This window comes from Ictalurus punctatus, chromosome 4 (genome assembly GCF_001660625.3).
Source record: "Ictalurus punctatus breed USDA103 chromosome 4, Coco_2.0, whole genome shotgun sequence".
Lineage (NCBI taxonomy): Eukaryota > Metazoa > Chordata > Actinopteri > Siluriformes > Ictaluridae > Ictalurus > Ictalurus punctatus.
This window is the reverse complement of record NC_071284.1, coordinates 571,753-595,000: the sequence shown is the minus strand read 5'-3', so window position 1 is coordinate 595,000 and position 23,248 is coordinate 571,753. Positions and strand designations below refer to the sequence as shown.

Sequence of the window (23,248 nt, the reverse complement as noted above, 5' to 3'; positions counted from 1 at the left end):
TTAAAACACAATCATTGTTACTCTCATGAATCAACAGTTAATCAATAAAATCTATTTCTATCTACATTCTCGTGTGTGTGCGTGTGTGTGTGTGTGTGTGTGTGTGTGTGTGTGTGTGTGTGTGTGTGTGAGAGAGAGTTTTAATCATTTGAATCCTTTCTGAAGTCTGTAATTGTCAACCATAAAAAATCATTTCTATGACCGAAAATATCCGAGGAACGTCTCTGCACCTTTCTCCTGCTTAAAATTCTACAAGCTATGAATATACATGAATATGCAAATCAAATATGCAAACACACTCACGTCCTGCCGTCTCTCACCGCGTAATACCACCGAGGTTAGCTAATAACTGCTAGTAACTACGTCGCGTCAGTCTTGATTCACATCCTTATTTTTTCACTGATATATTTAAGAGAATAAAACGTTACCATGACAACCACCATCTCTCCATCACTAGCATTAGGTGAAGTTAGCCAGTGACTCTGTGACTGAAATGTACCATGTTGTCCTCCTTTAATAATTTGAATAGAAAAATGTGATTGGTTCCAAGCCATGAAGTTTATTTAGTGACATCAGAAACAGAGCTTATATGTAGCCCCGCCCCCAAATCAGTTTTATACAGCCGTACTGAGACAGTCCGTGTTTTACACCGAACAATGTGATTTTAGCAAAAGAAATTTGACTCAGACACCCGAATCTATAGAACGAGAATCAGCGCTGGTGTATTTGCTAAGCACTGCATTTAATTCCACACTGAGAACGTTGTGGTTCCACTTCCTGTGGAAACGAGCCAGTTCCTCGCTGTTGGTCTAGAGTGAAATGAACTTTCGAAATGTCCCCTAGATGTTGTAGTGGGTGTTCTGTGAACTTTCAGACTGACCAATTAAAGTGAGACTTACCAAGTAGTAATCATGTGACATGGATTAACTGCAATGTCTGCAATCCATCCACTTTCAGCAGCATTTATTCTACACAGAGTCGCAGGGAACCTGGAGTCTATCCCAGGGAACTCAGGGCACTTTGGACAGGATTCCAACCCATCGCAGGGCACAATCACACACACTCAGTCACACACTATGGGCAATTTGGAAACACCAATCAGTCTTTGGACTTTGGGAGGAAACCGGAGTACTCGGAATAAACCCCTGAAGCACAGGGCGAGCATGCAAGCACCTCACACACAGGGTGAAGGCAGAAATGGATCCCCCGAACCCCGGGGTGCGAGGCAAACGTGCTGACCACTAATATCCTCCTGGAGTGGCTTCACACACTAGGAAGGCCCTGGCCACCCCTGGCCTCCCCTCAGCCACGCACATGCTGTACCTGAGTTTAAAATGTCTTTGTCCTTTATGCGTAAATAAATGTAAATGTAGAATAGCAAGAGCAGCAGTGGAATCTCTCACATGCAGCATCCGGGTGTGTTGTGACCTGCAGCAGTGTAACACTGATGACATAAATAACCGACGCACAGCGGTAAAGGGTGAGTGTGTGAACGGTTGTGTCACTGTGCTCGGTCTCCTGTACAAAGTTTCTCTGGGTGACCGTAAAGCCTGAAGCTGCGTGCGCGCGGAATTAACGGGAAGAGCGGTCGCGTTAAGCCTCTGCACGGAGCCCACGCGCGGATTGTCCTCCATCACAGCGCGCTGCTCAGACCCCCGACGCGCTTTCCCGGAGAAACCATGTCCTTTCTCAGGTCTGTCTCAGGTGAGTCCAGTTTACAGCGTCGGTGTCGCTGTGATTTTACACAACAGATTGAACGGGAGCGCGCATGGCGCGCGGTGTGCGGGTTGTTGTTGTTGTTGCTGCTGTTGTTGTTGTTGTTGTTGCTGTTGTTTCATTTATTTATGGATATATTTTTGCGCTCGGAAAACTGTTGACCCCCAATCACATGAATGAGATGTGTTGTATATCATTTTAGAATGTGCTGCGTGTATGTGTGTGTGTGAGTGTGTGTGTGCATGTGTGCGTGCGCGCGCGCTGTAGCTCAGTGACACCTGCTCTAATCACACATAATCACACACTCTCCTGAAGCGCTCATGGAAGTGTGTTTAACAGAAATATGCTGCGCTTTTGTTCCCCGTGGCGGCGGGTTGGTGTGGATCTGGTGGCGGTTATCTGTGGAGACATTCCCGGCCGAGTGGCTTTAAGCAGCCGCTGTGATGGTGGACGGGTTTGTGCTGTAATTAGCGGCCAGTGCGCTAAGCTGAGCTATTTCAGGCTCCACTCTCATGCGTCACGCAACCTCGGCTTATACTACACCTTTACTCGGAGATATGTTCAGTATTCTGGATTTGTGGCGTGTTTTGGATTGTAAATGTTTCTGAAACGCCATTAAACTCCGCTGGGTTTCTAATAAAAAGCTGCCAGAGGACATAAAGGCGCTTAGCGCGTTCTTAGAGTCTGTTTACCTGTGCCTCTGACACTTAGGGGTGTGTGTGAGTGTGTGTGTGTGTGTGAGTGTGTATGTGTGTGTGTGTGTGTGTAATAATGCCATGACCTGTGTAAAGGAGCGTGTGATCATGTGATAGATATTTATATGATGTACCTGTCCATGGTGCTGAACCACAACACCACCAATTAGCCTTTCCCTGTCTGTCTGTCTGTCTGTCTGTCTCTCTCTGTCTCTCTCTGTCTCGCTCTCTCTTTCTTTCTCTCTTTCTCACACACACACACACACACACACACACACACACACACACACACACACACACACACACACACACACATACACACACACACACCCTCTAATTCTTTCCTCAGAGACATGGAATGGAGCTCCAGAACGTATGCCAGTAACTACAGCTGTGAGTGAATCTTCATTTATTCATAGTGGAAAACTTCGCAGTCTCGCCCGAGACATTTCTGAAATCAGCCACGAGAAAGCCACAAGCCGAGATGATGCAGGAAAACCTGCTGGGGAATCGGTGCGTGCATGTTCGTTTGTTTGTTTGTTTGTTTGGGTTTTTTTTTTTTTTTGGTTCTTATTGAAATTACACTCCTTATTCAAAGAACACATTGAAGGCACTTGTAAGACTTCTGGCAGTGACAGTATGGTCTTAACAAAAGTTCCTCAACAGTTCCTTTCTTCCTAAATTGGTTCTAATTGGATGCCTCTACAGAATATTCCCCATAGAACCTTTAAGTGTTAATCCAGAGAGTCCCTAAGGGTTGTATTTACCTGTACCCTGTAAGTCACATCAAAGTATAATTCACACAAAATTGCATCACTGTTGCGGACTTTCTTTTAAGGTGTATCTCACCATACAGTCGTTTCACCTCAATACACCGTAACATACTCCACCTTTAATATTTCCTTTTGCTCACTACATTATCACTCACTAGATTTTTGCCCTGCTGTAAGCCAAATTTTCTTACTCTTGATCCTTGAGTAACTATACCCATTAGTGCTCTCTCTGAACCTCTTATCATGAAAAAAAACCAATGAGGGTTCATTTCACTTCACTCTCACTCCTGCATTTAAGCCCTATCATAAAGTTTAAAAGTGTTCAGAGAGTCAAGTAATAGTCCAGCAATTTCAAACTACTCTCTGATTCTCGAGCAGCTGATTTGCAGTGTTTACTTCCGTTTCCAGCTCTGAAATTAGCTCCACCCCCTCTCCGCTCTAGACTTTCTCCCTAAACAAAAACAGCAGCTACAGTTTTAAACTGGCTGAAGTCTGTGTTCCTGCTGCTGTTCACCTCACAGCCAGCAGGGGGAGCTAAAATTATTCACACTCACGTTTTAAGATGAAGATATTTTTATTAAAAATTTGATCTGCTGTAGAGAAGTGATTTTATTCTAGAGAAATAAGCATACGCCAGAAATAAAGTAAATAATCTACTCTATTTAAAATCCTCCGGTTTAATCAGTGTGTGTTGTGTTAGGATAAGCCCCGCCCATGTCCGAGAGGAGGCGTGTGTTTCGCTGATGGCCGAAGGAGAGTTGATTATGTGCTTGTGTATCACTGCAAGAGACGCCTTTCCATCATCATCAATGGCAACCTTTCGCCCGAGAGTCCCGCCCCTCTTCACACGGACACACAGGCCGAACCTGCGGAGGTGGAGCTGGAAGTGGACGTGGCTCCTGGGCCAGGAGAAGGAGAAAAAGCCCTGATCAGGGAGGAGTTTGAGCGAGGGCTGCAGGAGCAGGGTCTGGAGATTGAACGAGATGGAGAGGTGTGTATGTTAATTTGTGTGTGTGTATGTGTGTGTGTGTGTGTGTGTGTGTGTGTGTGTGTGTGTGTGTGTAAGAAATTGATATAGATCTAGAAATGGTTTATTTCTCTGCCTGTGGTGTTGGATTAACTCCTCTGCATCCAAACAAAAAAATAAACAGATTTACTGCTTATCCTCATAGCCAGAGGGGTGTGTGTGTGTGTGTGTGTGTGTGTGTGTGTGTGTGTGTGTGTAAAAATCCTTTCGCTTAGTGCTTGATCCACATTTACGGCATTTGCCAGACGCCGTTATCCAGAGCAACGTACGTTTATCTCGTTTATACAGCTGAGCACTGGAGGGTCAGGGGCCCCGCAGTAGCAGCTCAGCAGTGCTGGGATTTGAACTCATGACCTTCTGATCAGTAATCCAATGTCACAGCCTCTGAGCTTCCACATCTGTAATAGTTGCCATTTTACCCGTGCTGTATTTAATCTGAGACAGAAGAGACCAGGACACGGTGATCCTGTAAAGATTACATGTTAAATGTTGCTGCTTTCTCTCTGTCTCTGTTTGTGCTCAAATAGGAAAGCAACATCTGTAACCATGACAACGCTGTTAATGGCGTTCCTCAATGTGTCTGATTGCAGCTAACGATCTCATTTACATAAATATATCAATTATCTCTTTCTCGCTCTCGCTCTCACTCTCTCTTGCTCTCTCTCTCACTCTCTCTCTTTCTCACACTCTCTCTTTCTCTCTCTCCCTCTCGCTCTCTCTCTCCCTCTTGCTCTCTCTTGCTCTCTCTCACTCTCACTCTCTCTCTCCGTCTCGCTCTCTCTCTCTCTCATTCTTTGTTGCTCTCTCGCTCTCTCTCACTCTCTCTCTCTCACTCTCTCGCTTGCTCTCTCTCTCTCTCTCTCTCTCTCAGATGAAGACAGTACGTTTTACGCGCCTCCATGTCCCCTGGTCTGTGCTAAGTCGTGAGGCAGAACTTCTTAAGATCAAAGTTCCTACCAAAAGAGTGAGTTCCAGTTTATTTTTCACCCACATTTCTCTCTCTCTCTCTGTCTCTCTCTCTCTGTCTCTCTCTCTGTCTCTCTCTCTGTGTCTCTCTCTCTGTGTCTCTCTCCCTGTGATTTCATTAGATTCTGTAGTATCCCACTTTTATTTTATGCAGCTTCAGATGTATAAAATAATTCTTAAAATATGGTATGTTTTACATTTCCTTTGTACAGAACAGAAATGTTCAGTGCTCAGAGGACGGAGTTGGTTATGACAGTGAGGATGAGTTAGTGAGGAGTGGACCACTAACACAGGAAGTGAGGGAGAGTCAGTTTGATCAGACGCTCAGGAAGAGAGAGGAAGAGAGGACGCTTATTTGAGGAATGATCAGATGACATTTAAATGGCGTTTCTCCTCCTCCGTGTCTTTTGCCCTCTTTGGATTCATAGATTTATGAGCTGAAGGAGAAAACAGGACTCGCTGGAGTTCTGAGTTCGCTTTGGGAGAAAATAAATCAGCCGTTCCAGCCGGGAGTCCCGGATCCCCAAAAAAACCCCCACACACGAGTCCTGTCACTCCCCTTCAACAGAGAAAAACTACACCTGTAAGTGCACACACACACACACACACACACACACACACACCACACACACACACACACACACACACACACACACACACACACACACACACACACACACACACACACACACAATTACAACCATTTTCACCTTCTTAACTCTTGTGTTTTTAGGTTTGACATCAAGTCGAGGAGCACGCTCTTCGACACTGCGACGCGAGGGAGAATTGTGAGCTTCTGCGTTTGGGAGAAAATTAGCATTAACGTTAGCTCGAAGTTTTTGCGACACAATTCTAAAGGTCTTTATGTTCCCGTGGTGTTTGCAGGTGTTTGAGATCCTGAGACGCACGGCGTGTACTCAGTCGTGTCACACTATGGGTAAACTCTCAGCATTTACAGTACATTTGTGTTTAATAATTCATTTAGAGAGAATTTAGACTTTAATTGTCATTTCCACGCATGAGCGGTGTGGAAGTACTGTAGATGTTGTTCCTAAATTATTCCAGTAAATGTGCTTATTAATCATTTTCTTTACGCCTCAGGAATTGCGTCGTTACTTGCGAAAGGTGTTTACGACGCAGCGTTTCCTTTACATGATGTGAGTTGTAATTTAATGACTTAATAATACATTTTATATGTATAACATTATAAAAACAGCGAAATGATTAACTATTTCTAACGTAGTTACATTTCCACTTGATTAATGCTGTAACTGAGGAGGTGATGTAGCAAAACATCAACATCAGAGTCAATTACAAGTGGAAGAAATGTGTGGCGTGTTGTTTGTTAATAAATTTAAAAACGTGTAAATTGTTGGTAAATTGCTGTGGTGTAAGAGGAATAAAACACTCTGTGCTGTTAATGAACAGAAACTGCGCTTCATGTCAGTCGGTATCACGTGACCTGGTATCACGTGACCCGGTATCACGTGACCCGGTGTGGATTAATGTTCTATAACAGCATGATCCATTGTGTGTTATTTCTTACTTAACCCTTTAAAGTCCAGGTTATTGTTCGGTTATTTGATCTAAAAGCATTTTATTCGGTGATGAATGTGACTTATTCAGTAACTACACTGAAAATGAACATTAAAGGTGTGCAGTAATGAGACTGAATATAAATCTGGACAGCAGATTGCTGTTAGCGCCCCCTATATACTACTACATATATTCATTATTCAGTCAGTATAACATTTGATATTTTTAAATAGAAATGCCCATAAATGTGCAGTATTAAGTCTATAAGTGTACGAGGAGTGCAGGATGAATGCTGAGCTGTCGTTTCTGCAGGGAGACTTTATCTCCGATGTTAAGGAGCTTCGCAATGACAGACAGGTGAGCTCTGAACTCCACTCTGATTGGACATCTGATGTTTGGGGGTGGAGATTAGATACATCTTTACTTGTTTGATAAAGCAGCTTAATGTGTGTGTGTGTGTGTGTGTGTGTGTGTGTGTGTGTGTGTGTGTGTGTGTGTGTGTGTGTGTGTGTTTCCTCAGTTGTTACATGATGAATGGGCCAATTACGGAGTTTTCTTCAAGTATCAGCCAGTCAACCTCATCAGGTACGACAACCTCTAGCACATCACTCTCTGTAAGTCAGTTATACAAAGAGAAAGACTTCCAAGTTGAAGCTAATAAGCCTTAATTATCCAAAGAACCTGTGAGGAACCCCATGAGTGTGTGTATTAACAGGGTAAGTGTGCAGTACCAACTTCAATTCATTGCTCATTATTTTCTTCTTAATATCTAGAACCTACAGAGCAAAACTTTGGTTATAGAAACTTTCAGGGACGATCACAGAACCCTCAAGGGTTTTAGAGTTTAAAGACTGAAGCAATAATAATTATTATGGTTATTATAAACATTAGTACCTGCAATTCCAAAAAAGTTGGGTCAGTATGGAAAATGTCATGTTTGAAGGACTCGGCCTTTTTTGGAGGCTTCTTATATACTCTGATTAGACGATCACCTCACCTGTTCCACATCACCTTCTTATTTCAACTGCTCACACCGCTATTAGTCCTAAACTGCTCCTGTCCCAATTTTTTTGGAACGTGTTGAATGTATCAATTTCAAATGAAACGTTTATCTTCAAAAAAACTGTGCAGGTGATTCGATAAAACATCAAATACCTCGTCTTTATACGTTTTTTATTTAAAGACAAGTCAAAGTACATTTACACATCGCTCCTCTTTGTTTTTATTAGCATTTTCCTGACTGTCCCAACTTTTTTGGAATTGGGGTTGTAGTAAGATTAACCTCTAACAGGAGATTAAATCTAGGTTAAAGGTTTATTTGGCTTGATCCTCTGGGAGAACTCTCAAACGCTCCAGGTAGGACCCTACAGCAGGAAGTTCAGCGTAGATCTTCATAAGACCTAGAACATCTCAGGTACTTAGAAAAAAAGGTTCTTTGAGGGTTCTTTAAGGGTTCATTGGATAATGAAGGGTTCCTAACCATTTCAACAGTTAGAAGGATTCCCTCAGAGGGACAAATAAGAACCCTTAAAGGTTTTACTTTTTATAAGAGTGTAAATCTGTTTCTGTGTGTGTGTGTGTGTGTGTGTGTGTGTGTGTGCGTGTGTGTGCGTGCGTGTGTGTGTGTGTGTGTGTGTACCCCTGGAGGAAGTACTTTGGGGAGAAGATCGGTCTGTACTTCGCCTGGTTGGGGGTTTACACGCAGCTGCTCATCCCCGCCTCAGCGATGGGGATTGTGGTGTTCCTGTACGGTTGGATGACCGTCGATACGAACGTGCCCAGGTTTCTCTCATCGGTTCTTCGGTTCTCTGTGTGTCAGAATGTGCTTTCAAGAACCAAACCCGTAGATATTTCTGAATGAATCCCCTCTGTTGGTCTCTCTCTCAGTCAGGAGATGTGTGATAAGCATCTGAACTTCACCATGTGTCCTCTGTGTGATGGAGTGTGTGATTATTGGCAGTTGAGCAGCATGTGCAGCACAGCACGGGCCAGCTATCTGTTCGACAACCACGCCACCGTCGCCTTCGCCATCTTCATGTGCCTCTGGGGTGCGTACGCTCACTCAGGTCACCCTCGTCAAAAATCCCCATGGGGCTCTGTCATAACGGACGCTCCGGGTCATCGCTGCGTACGTGAGACCCGATAAAAATTCACTAAACTCACACTTAATCTGCAGTCAGGGTCGCCTGATGTCTGGAAATCGAGTGTGCGTGTAACCGCTTTCTGTCTTCATGGTGTTTTTTTGGGAAGGAACGCGCGGAATGACGTTGAGCTCGTGAAAGCAGTGAGTTTACTGAAAACTGAACACATAAGGGAATATCACACAGAAAAAACTCGCACTCTCTGCTACAGCTGCAAAATAAACGCACAAAGTCTGGCGAGAAAATGTCCGTACTGCTCTGTTATTTGCCCACCTGTGGATGACCCGCCCTTCTTCCCCGAACGGCTCATACGCTATAGGCTGGACAGATATGACGTGTGATCAACCATTTTGGAGAGAGTCAAACCTGATCTTTTTTCCCTGCTACATGCGCTAGTTGCTACATGCTAATCTGGGTCTTATGAAAACTGTCATGTTTAATACCCTGGCCATAAAGGTACAACCACTCATCTAAAATCCCTTTCGTTCCTAATTTGTGGCTGCGTTAGCAGTCTGATAGCTCCACCCCCTTAATAACCCCGCCCCTCCTGCTAATACTAACGGTACTAATAGTATTAATACCCGACTGAGTTGTACACAGTTCGAGACACAGATTAGGCTCTAGTTGCTGATCTGAGATCAGTGCAGTCAGTAGAACAGCTGAGTTAGAGAAATCACACTAATGCACTTATAGTTGAGTGCAAAAGTTTGTGTACCCTTAAAGCAAAATACAGAAGACAAATACATTGATTTTATAGCGACCAGATGTGTAGTTTAAAACGATGTTACACACACTGCATTCTTCAAATCAGGCTTTAGAGATCCAGAGCAATAAAACTAGGCTTTGAATTGTTCTCGGTCTTGAGGAAGATTTCTCGACCTTATCTTTGCGTCTGTTGCAGGATTCCCTCACATTTCATTTCTTCATCAGAATTCCCTCTTTTTAAAGAGAGTAAAATGAGGTGTGGGGCAGGAGGGGGGTTGTGTTTATATCTATATGTGTGTGTGTGTGTGTGTGTGTGTGTGTAGGGGCTGTGTTTCTGGAGCACTGGAAGAGGAGACAGCGGTGTCTGCAGCACAGCTGGGATCTCACCGACGTCGAGGACGAGGAGGTGAGGGTCTGAGCATCCTAATCACCACGACAATATTTCACTGAATTAACACTTGTATGATTTCTGGAGCACATTAAACACCAGAGTCAAGTGTGTGTGTGTGTGTGTGTGTGTGTGTGTGTAGTGATGGTACTGTGTTCTGTTTAAACACTCAGTATAGTTATTTACACACTGAATTATCTTCATTTTCTGTCCCTTCTTTAAATGCTGAAATACAGCACAGAGCTGAAGTAAGAATATTTTTCTCTTATATTTAATCTTGATTGGGATTTCTGTGTTGTGAGCGCTCCGTGGCTGATGTGTGGGTTTGGTTAGACAAAAACTTTACAGTGAATTATGCACATTTGATCCATGTGATGGTTTTGCTTGTAAAAGACTTACATGATTAAAAGTGTTTTTTCCCCCGAAACATATTCACTGGATTAATGCGCCGTAATTATAATAAACAAATACATTTTTTACTCGAGCTATTTTCAGGACTTTCTTGTGTATCTAAATTTCGCACATGAAAATCAGTTTAGACGGAAGAGAATCAGACTGGATTGATTTTTTTAAATAAAAAAACAAAAACATTTGAGCAGTATGTTATTTATCTTTGAACTCATGGTTGTTGTTGTTTTTCTCAGGACGAGCTGCGACCCGCGTATGAGGATTTCCTCCTTCAGAAGCGACAGAAAAAGAGCAAAAACAAAAAGAAAGACGAGGTACAGACAATGATGATGAGTTATGATCTTTATGTGAGCATTATACAGCAGTGTGTGTGTGTGTGTGTGTGTGTGTGTGTGTGTGTGTGTGTGTGTGTGTGTGTGTGTTTGTTTGGGAGAGAGAGAGATAGAATAGAATGCAATAGGATACATTGGGATGTAATGGGATGTGATGGAATACACTGGGATGTAATGGTATACACTGGGATGTAATGGGATGTGATGGGATACACTGGGATGTAATGGTATACACTGGGATGTAATGGGATGTGATGGGATACACTGGAATGTAATGGGATGTGATGGGATACACTGGGATATAATGGGATGTGATGGAATACACTGGGATGTAATGGTATACACTGGGATGTAATGGTATACACTGGGATGTAATGGGATGTGATGGGATACACTGGGATGTAATGGTATACACTGGGATGTAATGGGATGTGATGGGATACACTGGGATGTAATGGTATACACTGGGATGTAATGGGATGTGATGGGATACACTGGGATGTAATGGGATGTGATGGGATACACTGGGATGTAATGGGATGTGATGGGATACACTGGGATGTAATGGGATGTGATGGGATACACTGGGATGTAATGGTATACACTGGGATGTAATGGTATACACTGGGATGTAATGGGATGTGATGGGATACACTGGGATGTAATGGTATACACTGGGATGTAATGGGATGTGATGGGATACACTGGGATGTAATGGGATGTGATGGGATACACTGGAATGTAATGGGATACACTGGGATGTAATGGGATGTGATGGGATACACTGGAATGTAATGGGATACACTGGGATGTAATGGGATGTGATGGGATACACTGGGATGTAATGGGATGTGATGGGATACACTGGGATGTAATGGGATGTAATGGGATGTAATGTGGTTTGTAATTGGAAATAATGGCATGCAGTGGATATGTGTGTGTATGATTAACCTCTGCTGTTTTGCAGTCGGATGAGAGGTCACGTGACATTGGCAGAGAGATGTTGCTATCTGCAAAAGGAGGACAACCACTGGTGAGAGAGAGAGAGAGCGAGAGAGAGAGAGAGAGAGAGAGAGAGAGCAAGAGAGAGAGAGAGAGAGAGAGAGAGCAAGAGAGAGAGAGAGAGAGAGAGAGAGAGAGAGAGAGAGAGAGAGCTAATCAGCTTATATGAGGGAGAGGGTGGGGTTTATGAGGATGATGTCTTTGGATACACTACACTGTGTACTGACTTCACTACAGTCTCACTTCCTCACCACGCCCCACACTGTCTTTATTCTCATCTACACGCTTAGCTTCCAAAAACGGTTCTACTTGGAACTCTTGTCAGCTTTAACTCTGCTCATGTTGCTTGTGCCGCTTCCATTCCACCCTTCTGGATCACCGAATACAGGATTGGGGTTAGGGTTTAAAAAAAAGTAAAAAATTTTGTTATTAAGTCTATAACAGCAATGACAGAATTGCACCTACACAAGTAAAACAAACACAAACACACACACACACACACACACACACACACACAGAAAGCAGATTAGACCTTGTGGGTATTTCACACAATAGATCATGTGGGATTAAAGTCAGATCAGGATCAAGTCCTCTAATCACAGACACATGCTGAATATGAGTGAGTGTGTTTAGGATACAATGGGATCTGATGGAGAACAGTGGCGTGTAAAGGGACAATGAGATGCTGCTAACCCCGCCCCCCACCTGCCATGTGATTTAACTACAGAAATATTTCAATTATTTCTACATTTAAAGAATTTCATTGGAAATACAACAGTCGTCGTGTAACAGCTCAGAAACAGAGTACGGATTCATGTGCATGAGTTTTGGTAAAAAAACAAGTGAAAGACAGAGATGTCCAACAATACTCCGCTCAGAACGCACCGGATTCAACAAAGCAAACTGTAAAACTTCACAATCGTTTACACGGACAACGATAATCTAATTATTGACCTTATTCTGGATGGAGCTCAAATCTTCTCTAATTCCAGACTGCTGGGACTACGGCTGCTCCTGACGTCATACAGACTCCATATAAATCCATAATGAACTTTTTCACACTATCTGTTGTTCCCCAGATGAGGACGGGTTCCTTCTGAGTCGGGTTCCTCTCAAGGTTTCTTCCTCTTAAAACATCTTAGGGAGTTTTTCCTCACCACCGTCGCCACTCAGTGGCTTGCTCAGTTGGGATAAATTCACACCTTTAATATCTGTACACCGTGTTGATATTTCTGTAAAGCTGCTTTGAGACAATGTCTATTGTAAAAAGCGCTATACAAATACAACTGAATTGAATTGAATTGAATATTCTGAATAAGACAGTAGTGTGAGTAAGGTGTGTACATGTCTGTAACACACGTGGATAAAAACAGGAATACTCCACGTGTCTTAATTCCATTCGTGTTTACTTCGAGTATGACTTTAATCGGATTAAGGTCATCAGTAATCTCTGTTTACATGCTAGTTTCTTAATCAGAGTATCGTCTTAATCGGGTTAATATCAGATTATTGCCATCCATGTAAACCGCAGGGCCATGTGCTTTTTATAGCACTTCAACAGGAAGTAGTAAGTACAACTGAGGAAGTGATTCAGAATTCAGGGGAGGGCGCCCTCTGGCTGTCTGGAGGAGAAGAGTCCTGGCTAGACCTTACACTTGCATTTGGTCTTATGATACCGGTGGATGGTTTTACTATTTCGTTACATTAGGTTGAATTTATCAGGGTATTACATTAGCATACTGGCTGTATTTCTGACAAAAATAGAATAGCTCCAGTTTCAATGGTTGTTCATAACTAACACTTCAAACTCGTACTCGTTATATAAAACCTAAAATATTTTACAGCTTGACCATTGTAATACGTGTAATATTGTGTATGTGTATAGTAATATATTTTCATAGTTTGCTTCAGAATCTCTGACATGGAGAGACCGGCTGCCGGGATGCTGCATCAACATTTCCTCCATCCTCCTAATGGTCAGTAATACTGTTAATATTAGTGAATGTATGAACGTGAATTTATCACTGACTGACCATACACCCTCATCCTGCTGTTCTGTGTGTGTGTGTGTGTGTGTGTGTGTGTGTGTGTGTGTGTAGGTGGGTGTCACACTGTCGGCGGTGTCTGGTGTCATTCTGTACCGCATCATCGTTTTCGCAGTGATGTCGATGAACCCTGACCACGAGGCCAAGGCCAATGTGCGTGTTACCGTGACAACCACAGCGGTCATCATCAACCTGCTTGTGGTTTTGGTGCTGGATGAGATCTATGGCGCTGTGGCAGCCTGGATCACAGAGCTAGGTCAGTCAGTGTGTGTAACACGTTTGTGCAGATAGCGACAGGTCCAGTTTAGTGTGACGAGTGAGAGAAAACGAGGGATACGGAAATGACAAGACGTGATGAAAACATAGTCCTGTGGGGTTTGTGGGGTTGCAGAGATTCCGAAGACTGAAGCAACGTTTGAGGAACACCTGATCCTGAAGACTTTTCTGCTCAAGAGCATGAACGCTTTCGCACCGGTCTTCTACGTGGCGTTCTTTAAGGGCAGGTGAGTCAGAGTCCGTTATTCTTACGTACACACACACTGCTGCAGAGCACACACACACTTCCACAGGTTTGAAGAGATTAACTGTGTAATGTCTAAGTGTATTATAGTAAACACTTGTACAGTAGACTAAAACTCTTCCGGGTGAATTCAGGTTTGCAGGCCGTCCAGGTGACTATGTGTACGTCTTTAAAGATTTCCGCATGGAGGAGGTAAGAAATAAAAAAAGCATTTTATACTACACGCTGCCTGTGCTGTTTCCTGGATGCATGGACTGGTAGGATGAACGCGTGTGTGTGTGTGTGTGTGTGTGTGTGTGTGTGTGTGTGTGTGTGTGTGTGTGTTTCAGTGCGCTCCATCAGGTTGCCTGATTGAAGTGTGTATTCAGCTTGGTATGATCATGTTAGGGAAGCAGCTCATCCAGAACAATGTGTTTGAGATCGCCATCCCGTGAGTTTCACACGCACACAGACACACTCATTTGCTTGTACAGTATAATAAATTATAAATAAATTGTGTGTGTGTGTGTGTGTGTGTGTGTAGTTAATAGATCCTAGTAGTTTCTAGTGTAGTTAATAATCCATCACAAAGAATTAATGCATAAATTACATCACATGCAAAACAGGAGAAGAAAACAGTCGTGATGTATTAATGAATGTCAGGTGGCACAGTGGCGTATGTTATGTTTGAGTCATTATGCTCAGAGTGTAATGTAGATTAACGGCAGTGAGGATCCTCTAATAATGTTCAGGACACCTATATAAATAATCCTTCAAGAAACTTTCTCGTTATTGTGAGTTAAATGCTCTTGTGTTGCTTTCAAATATCAGAGATGAGCTTCTGCAAATGTAATACTTGCCCTTCGGTCACGTTAATTTACCCAGGCTCTGTTCCCAGAGAGACGTTCACACTGCAGATGGACTCCACCCAGTATTTTACAGTATTTTACAAGAAATTACGTATTCCTCTAAGCAAACACACAAAACTGACAAGATGTGTTTTGGAAATTTTTTGATGCACAGAAATTTGTATGAAATCAGGGCAGCAACACGGACATATCGATGACGCCACTTATATGATTTTTCTCTGCGTCGCTTAAGAAAGCTGAAGAAAATGTATCGTAAATATAAAGAGGAGAAAGAAGGAGGGGAGGAGAAGAAGAAGAAGAAGGACAAGGATCCGAATCGGCCACGGTACCGCTGGGACTTGGATTACCAGCTGGAGCCATTTGAGGGTCTGAGCCCGGAGTATATGGAAATGAGTGAGTGGATCTGAATCGACTTCGAATTACAACTGGCATGTTGCCATCAGCTTTCGTCACTTAATGCCACTTTAATCATCTTTAATTAGATATCCGCTGTTTGATAAGGTAAAGGGGGCTGCTGTTTGGGTCGAGATTTTATATAGGTAGATATTTTAGAGGTAGATATTTAAGAGGTATATATTTAAGAGGTAGACGTTTAAGAGGTAGATATTTAAGAGGTAGACATTTAAGAGGTAGATATTTAAGAGGTAGATATTTAAGAGGTATATATTTAAGAGGTAGATATTTAAGAGGTATATATTTTAGAGGTAGATATTTAAGAGGTACATATTTAAGAGGTATATATTTAAGAGGTACATATTTAAGAGGTATATATTTAAGAGGTACATATTTAAGAGGTAGATATTTAAGAGATAGATATTTTAGAGGTAGATATTTAAGAGGTAGATATTTAAGAGGTAGATATTTAAGAGTTATATATTTAAGAGGTAGATATTTAAGAGGTAGACGTTTAAGAGGTATATATTTTAGAGGTAGATATTTAAGAGGTATATATTTAAGAGGTATATATTTTAGAGCTAGATATTTAAGAGGTAGATATTTAAGAGGTAGATATTTTAGAGGTAGATATTTAAGAGGTAGATATTTAAGAGGTATATATTTAAGAGTAGATATTTAAGAGGTATATATTTAAGAGGTATATATTTAAGAGTAGATATTTAAGAGGTAGATATTTAAGAGGTAGATATTTAAGAGGTATATATAAGTAAATAAAGAACCTTGAACTTGATTATATTTCTGTTTGCTCTGCAGTTATCCAGTATGGGTTTGTTACTCTCTTCGTGGCCTCTTTCCCGCTGGCTCCAGTCTTTGCTCTGCTCAATAACGTCATTGAGATTCGACTTGATGCTGCAAAATTTGTAACTGAAATCCGGCGACCTGATGCCGTCAGAGCAAAGGAGATCGGTAGGAATTTAATTTATCTTTATAGCAACTCTCTCATACAGTATCTCTACCTTTTCATCTTCCATAATCTCTGCACTGCCTTATATGGTAATCATTTCCTGTTTTTGTTTCCTGTTGCCATGACAGCCCATGAACAGCGCTTGTTGCTTTTCGACTTGCTTATAAATCATTTATTTAAACCTGAATTCCCCTTTGTGTTGGTGAAGTGCTGGGTGTCTCATTTCTACACGTTTGAGCTGTAAATGTCTTGCCTTCTGTTTCTCTCTGAGCATTAAATGAAACCCGCGCCGTGTGTTTTCATGTTTATGAGCGTGGATTAACCTCTGCCTCTTTATTTCTTAGGAATATGGTACAACATCCTGAGTGGCATCAGCAAGTTTGCTGTTATCACAAATGTGTGTAATTCACGCACCTTTTCTGTTATTACGCATATACAAGTGTGTTCATGCTTAAATGGTAGATCACCGAGTAGAATTATGTTTCATTCTCATTGGTGTTACTGCAGGGGATTATATACTTTACTTAGATAATTAGAAAATAATTCATTAATATTAATTCTCATTTCTAATTGATAATTAGAAAATGTTTGGTGCAATTTTATTACACGGCTGAAATTAATGACAGAAATATATTAAATTAGTTCAGGTATATTACACTATATGGCAAAAAGTATGTGCACCCCTGACCATCACAACCATATGTGCTTCTTCCCCAAACTGTTGACAGAAAGTTGGACGCAAACAATTACAATACAATATACAATTCCCCTTCACTGGAACTAAGAATCCCAAACACTGTTCCAGCGCGACACACAGTGCACAAAGCTCCATGAAGACGTGTGTGAAGGCTGGAAGAAGGTAGAAGAACTCGAGTGTCCTGCACAGAGCCCTGACCTCAACCTCACTGAACTCCTTTGGGATGAACTGGACCTGGAGTCTCCTCACATCAACATCAACATCAGCACCTGACCTACAACATCACTAACGCTCTTGTAGCTGAATGATCACTAATCCCCAAAGCCACGCCCCAAAATCCCAAAATCACACTCACAAATCCCCACAGCCACGCCCCAAAATCCCAAAATCACACTCTCAAATCCCTACAGCCACGCCCCAAAATCACACTCACTAATATCCATAGCCACGCCCCAAAATCACACTCACAAATCCCCACAGCCACGCCCCAAAATCACACTCACTAATATCCATAGCCATGCCCCAAAATCACACTCACAAATTCCCACAGCCACGCCCCAAAATCTAGAGGAAAGCCTTCCCAGAAGAGTGGAGCGCATTATAACAGCAAACACGGGGGAATAAATCTGGAATGGGATGGTCAGCAGGCACATACGGGTGTGATCAGGTGTCCACAAACCTTTGGCCATAGACTGCATATTGACTCTTTTTTTAAACTCTTTCTCTCTCAGGCATTTGTTATTTCCTTCACGTCAGAGTTCATTCCACGGATGGTGTATCAGTATCTGTACAGTGAGACAGGAACTATGCATGGATTTATAGACCACACACTGGCTTACTTCAACACCAGCAACTTCAAACCTGGCACCGCACCCAACAGCACACACTTCGACCGGGAACTCCGTATCTGCAGGTGCACATGTAGACCCAAAATCACACAAAGACTTTCTTTAATCACAGCACTGACAATCGCATCCTCTCTTCTTCTCTTTCTCTTTCAGGTATAAAGATTACCGAGATCCCCCCTGGTCTCCTGACTCATATCAGCTCTCTAAGCAATACTGGTCTGTGCTCGCTGCCCGACTTGCCTTTGTCATCTTTTTCCAGGTCCGTGCAATAAAGTGTAATAAACATATCATTTCTAAGATACTTTCAAAAATTAGCTTAACAGTATTCTCATCAAAACATTTTTGTTTGTTTCTAATCTAATTGACTTTTCCGTAAAGGGCAACTCACAAGGCATAATTAAAATCTATAATGGTTCTGTCTGGCACCCTAGTGTCACGTCTCGTGACGCAACGGAGATAAGGTAGGATGCAAGTGCAGGTTGAACAACAGTTTTATTTACAGAGAGACAGGCAGACAAATCCAAAACATGATCCAAAAACGGAATCCAGTAACATGCAAGGTTCAGGCGATCGGCAAACAGGCATAAACGAGGCAAGGCAGGAATCAACGTCGTGGTCTCGGGATACAGGGTCGAAATACCAAACATGAAGCAGAAACAGCAGCGAGGGACTGGCAGCGGAGAAACCAGCGTGAACTTAACAAACGAAACTAAACATGACATGAACTATGAACTAAGACTAAGACTATGAATCTAAACATGAGACTATGGACTGTGACTGTGGATATGTATCTTAAGGACTCTAAACTAATCGACTATCTAACTCATTCTACATTCCGCGTTGTGCGCTGGGAGGCGCGCGGTATATATGCAGAGATAATCAGCCTCGTAATGGCTGACGGCTGAGGACGATTCAGACACGTGAGACTACAACCAATGACAGAACGGGGAGGAGACATGAAAGAAACATAAACAAATACACGTGTAGAAATGTCACGATTGTCCACAAGGGGAAAGCAGGTGCTCGCGCACCAGCTTGTGCACGCGCGCTCACATGCTCCACAGTGCGCTGCATAAAGGGGAACTCGTGACACCTAGATTCTCAGGGCAATGGGTTCCTTTAGGTTCATCCAAGGTTCTTTGTATAGTTAATGGTTTTAAGATGCCTAAAATGTCTCTGAAATAAAAAAAAAACCCTGCACAGAATCTTTAAGGGTTTCCCCAGAGGGACAATCCTTTTTTAACGACTGTAGAAGGATTTGTCTGTCTTGGAGAAGGCTAAGCGGCCTTAACTGGACCTGGACAGAGGCTTCTGATTTAGAAAAGAGATGTTTAGAAAGCTAGAACCATTAAACAATGCTTGAGAAACAATTTTTTTAAGATTGCCGTTTCAACAGAAGAGGTGGGGTCAAGGGAAGGGAACGGCTTTACCGTGTTTTCATTGCAGGTGAAATTCATGTAACAGTAACAGGGAGTGCTTAAATACATTTACTATAAGATCATTTTTATTATCTGAGAAATTATTTCATAGTTGGCACCAACAAGATGACATTTTGCTTTTGTGGGTGTTTCAGAACCTGGCAATGTTCCTGAGTATGCTGGTGGCATGGTTGATTCCGGATGTTCCCCGCTCTTTGAAGGACTGCCTGAAGCGGGAAAAAGCCCTGTTGCTAGATCTTCTCCTTAGCGAGGAGGTGGAGAAGCAGCAGCGGCGATCACAGAGTCCTTCCAACATCAACATAACAATCAACACCTCAGAGGAGGAACCCGTAGAGATGGAGCCAGACTGTAGTATCATGCTGCAAAGCCAGACAACTGAGAGTGAGTTACAGGCTGCAGACAATGAGAACCTACCTGCAGACAGAGAGGAACCTGAATCTACCACCAGTGAGCCGATTAACCCTGACGAAGACTGTCATTCTCTTACCACATCAGATCCTCATTTAAATCAGTCTGTTCCTCAGAGTCAAGTAAAACCAGTAGGCACGTCCCACTACCAAACCTTTGATCTAAATAGTCCTCCAAATCGAGATCCACGCTCTAGGGCCAGGAGCCGCTGCCAAACCCTTCCACCCAGACAGAAAGCGGATCAACCTGGAGACAGCTCAAGCAGAACCAGCCACTCCACCAGCTTTGTACATTACAACCAGAATTTTCCTCAAGAAATTAGTCAGCTCTTACAAAATACTCCCACTGCACCTTTACAACCTCAATCTAAAAATCCTTCCAGCAAAACATCTTCTCAAACAGAGCTTTTTGGTAGCCAGTTATCAGTGCTGTTCTGCCATCCCTTTAAAACAGAGCTCCAGTCAGAAGCACTGCCATGTTCTCCATCTGAACAGGAAATGACAAGCAGCCAGCAAGCCTTGGCACAGTCACACTCCAAGCCAGAGCTTTCAATCAGCCAATCAACAGCATTGCCACGCCCTCCATCCAGACCGGATCTTTCAGTTAGTCAGTCAGTGGTACTACCAAGACCCCCATCCAAACCTGAGCTGATAGGGAGCATTGCAAAAGGACTTCCACGCCAGGACCCAGCCACCAGAACCAAGTCCCGATGTCAGACTCTTCCACCCAGATATAGAGGACCGGATACAGTGGAAATCTCACTCAGAACCACCCACTCCACCAGCTTCACAAATATCAACAAAAAGTCATCTCCATTACCCAGTGATGTGACACACAACACCCATGTGTAAGAAAGATTGGACTGGACAAGGCCAAGTTCTGGTCCAGCCCCCTCCAGCAGCTCTCAACCAATCACCTCTTTCAGTGCCAGGAAACCTCGATGGCTGCACAGTCATCAGGGGTTCGTCTAAGTTTGAGGATGTAAATTATTTTTGAGTCATCATCACACACCAGTTCTCAGTGGTTATTGTGGCGCTGTGCTGTAAGTTGAGGCGTGCAAGCGCTGTACTGTGGAGGATTTTATTTGGTGATTTACTGAAATCACCTGATATTCAAATCAGACACAATCATACATGACATTTATTTTACAAAGACAAAAAAATTACATGAAAGGAATCCATGTGTCCCTTTTTACCTTGATTATTTATTTATTTTATTTTTTTTGGAGTGAAGATGCAAGACTCTTTAGAAAAGTCCAAGTCAAGTCCACAAGTCTCAAGTCTGTGAGCTGCAGGATTGGGTCAAGTGTCAAGTCCTGGAGCAGCAAATCGTGTCTTAAATCTGAGCTGCAAGTTTCAGCCAAGTTTCAAGTCTCTGAGTTACAAGTCCGAGCCAAGTCTCAAGTCTCTGAGCTGCAAATCTAAGTCAAATCTTGCGTCTGTGAGTTGCAAGTCAGAGTCAAGCCTCAAGTATCTGTGCAGCAAGTCTAAGCCAAGTCTTAGATCTTTAAACTGCAAGTCTACATCACATCTCAAGTCTCTGAACTGCAAATCTGAATCAAAGTTCATGCCTTTGAGCTACAAGTCTGAGTCAAATCTCAAGGTTTTAAGCAGCAAATCTGAGTCAAGTCTCAAGTCTTTGAGCTGAAGTCCCAGAGTTGCCAAAGTCCAAATCTAGTTTCAAGTCTCTGAGCTGCAAGTCCGAATCTCATCTCTGAACTGCAGATCTGAGCAGAATTTCAAGCTTCTAAGCTGCAAGTCTGAGCCAAGTCTCAAGTCTTTGAGCTGAAGTCTGAATCATATTCCCAGAGTTGCCAAAGTCCACCTCTAGTCTCAAGACGGTCTCTGTGGAACTCAAGTCCCCATTTTTGATTTGGATAGTCCAGTTTACAGCTATTGATTTTTAGTGAACACTCTGTAGTCTATCAGTCTGTCCCTATTGCTGTCACAAGTTTGAATCCAGCCCATGTGTACTCTGTTCATTAAATATATGACGTGTTGTTGAAAGCGTATAGGCTTATAGTACATAATTGTCTTGAGACGGCTTGTTTGTACAGTATAGTGTCTAAAGTGGACTATCCAAATAAAGTGGTACCAGGGCTTAAACCGTTTCTGTAAAGGAATTCATCATACTGAAGATGTTTTTACCTTTAACCAAGAGTGTACACTGGGGTTTTGGGGTCAAGGGGAAGTGTAGCCCTCAGATGTCATAATCACCAGTATGAATATTATTTTAAATATTGTGGAACTGTAAACATTTCTTTTGAGGCATAATTTATAAATAAAGTGTGGAAAATCCTGGCGATCACATTAGATGTAGATTCACTTTAGGAGTATTTGAGTACATTTAAATTGTACGCTCAGATACCACCACAGCACTCACTAACATGTGCTGACTATAATGTCTCATTGAGATGCTCTAATAGTGACTCCTGTGGGTCAGACCTTTACATTGACGAGTAAAGCTTTTATTATTGACATGAATATTTGGCTTGTACTTCAACAGTGTTTTTTCTTTTAAACAAGTTTGACCTGTCAGTAGATACCTGTATTAACAGCTGTCTAAGCTACATGAGAATGGACCTTAGTCCCAGGTGTATTTTGAGATATGAGTATCACTGGAATTGACACATATTCTTTACAGTACAGTAAATAACCATATTATATTATATATTCTCGTACAGAAATGTATCATTCACACTAAGTTAAGATATGAATATCTCAATACTTTTACACATATAATGTTTTATATGCATTATGCAGTATATCTTAAATTTATTTTAGTTAATGTCTGGTTCTATGAAGTGAATTGATAGTTATTATTGATAAATTATGAAATTTGTGGTATTTTTCTTTTTTAATTTTTTTTCTACTGAATATGTATTTTATATGATGCACAACGTAATTCTTCGAGCTGCTGCTGATCCTCTGGTCCCCGACGTCTAAAATCAGTATTATAATATAGCCTGATGTGTAAACTGTGATTTGTTTAGGCTTTATATTCTAACCCCATGCTAGTTTAGCTGCTAGACGGAGAAATGTTGAATAGTATAAATTAATCTATATTTAAAAACTTAAAAAGCACAAGAGTCTGAAAAGGTAAAGAACGAATTAAAGCACAAATGTGTTAATGAAACGTCACCAATATTTCAGATTCGTTTCAGATATGATAACAAACTGAATGAGCTCAGGTTTTGTCAAGACTTTTAGGTTTAATAAAAACGATACCATTTAGTTTATTAAATGTTGCACAGTTGTTGCCATATAACATCCAGCTACTAAATTAATGAATACTAATTAATAAATTGATGTAATATGTTTTCTGCAATGACACTGAATACATCCATCCATCCATCTTCTACACCGCTTATCCTTCAGGGTCTCGGGGAACCTGG

The 23,248-nt window shown here is 42.1% G+C and overlaps 2 protein-coding genes across 2 annotated transcripts in view; both read left to right on the top strand.

Moving 5' to 3' along the window:
• The window catches only part of vwf (von Willebrand factor), a 34,464-nt gene extending 34,398 nt beyond the window's left edge, over positions 1-66 (top strand). Inside the window, exon 52 of the mRNA XM_053677788.1 lies at positions 1-66. This exon is cut by the window's left edge and continues 314 nt beyond it. The gene's annotated coding sequence lies outside the window, so the exon portion shown is untranslated.
• A 1,292-nt stretch (positions 67-1,358) lies between these two features.
• Positions 1,359-22,153, top strand: LOC108264048 (anoctamin-1). Its single transcript, XM_053677784.1, has 26 exons — positions 1,359-1,704; positions 2,761-2,924; positions 3,885-4,175; positions 5,083-5,175; positions 5,606-5,760; positions 5,911-5,965; positions 6,063-6,114; positions 6,279-6,334; positions 7,026-7,070; positions 7,234-7,298; positions 8,361-8,495; positions 8,601-8,761; positions 9,883-9,965; positions 10,592-10,669; positions 11,655-11,720; positions 13,591-13,665; positions 13,789-13,990; positions 14,126-14,237; positions 14,389-14,446; positions 14,584-14,684; positions 15,335-15,495; positions 16,312-16,464; positions 16,807-16,859; positions 17,891-18,072; positions 18,161-18,266; positions 19,581-22,153. Exons 1-26 carry the CDS (start codon positions 1,680-1,682, stop codon positions 20,703-20,705), a joined length of 3,852 nt encoding a protein of 1,283 aa, XP_053533759.1. The 5' UTR covers positions 1,359-1,679; the 3' UTR covers positions 20,706-22,153.
• Positions 22,154-23,248: the final 1,095 nt, after the last annotated feature.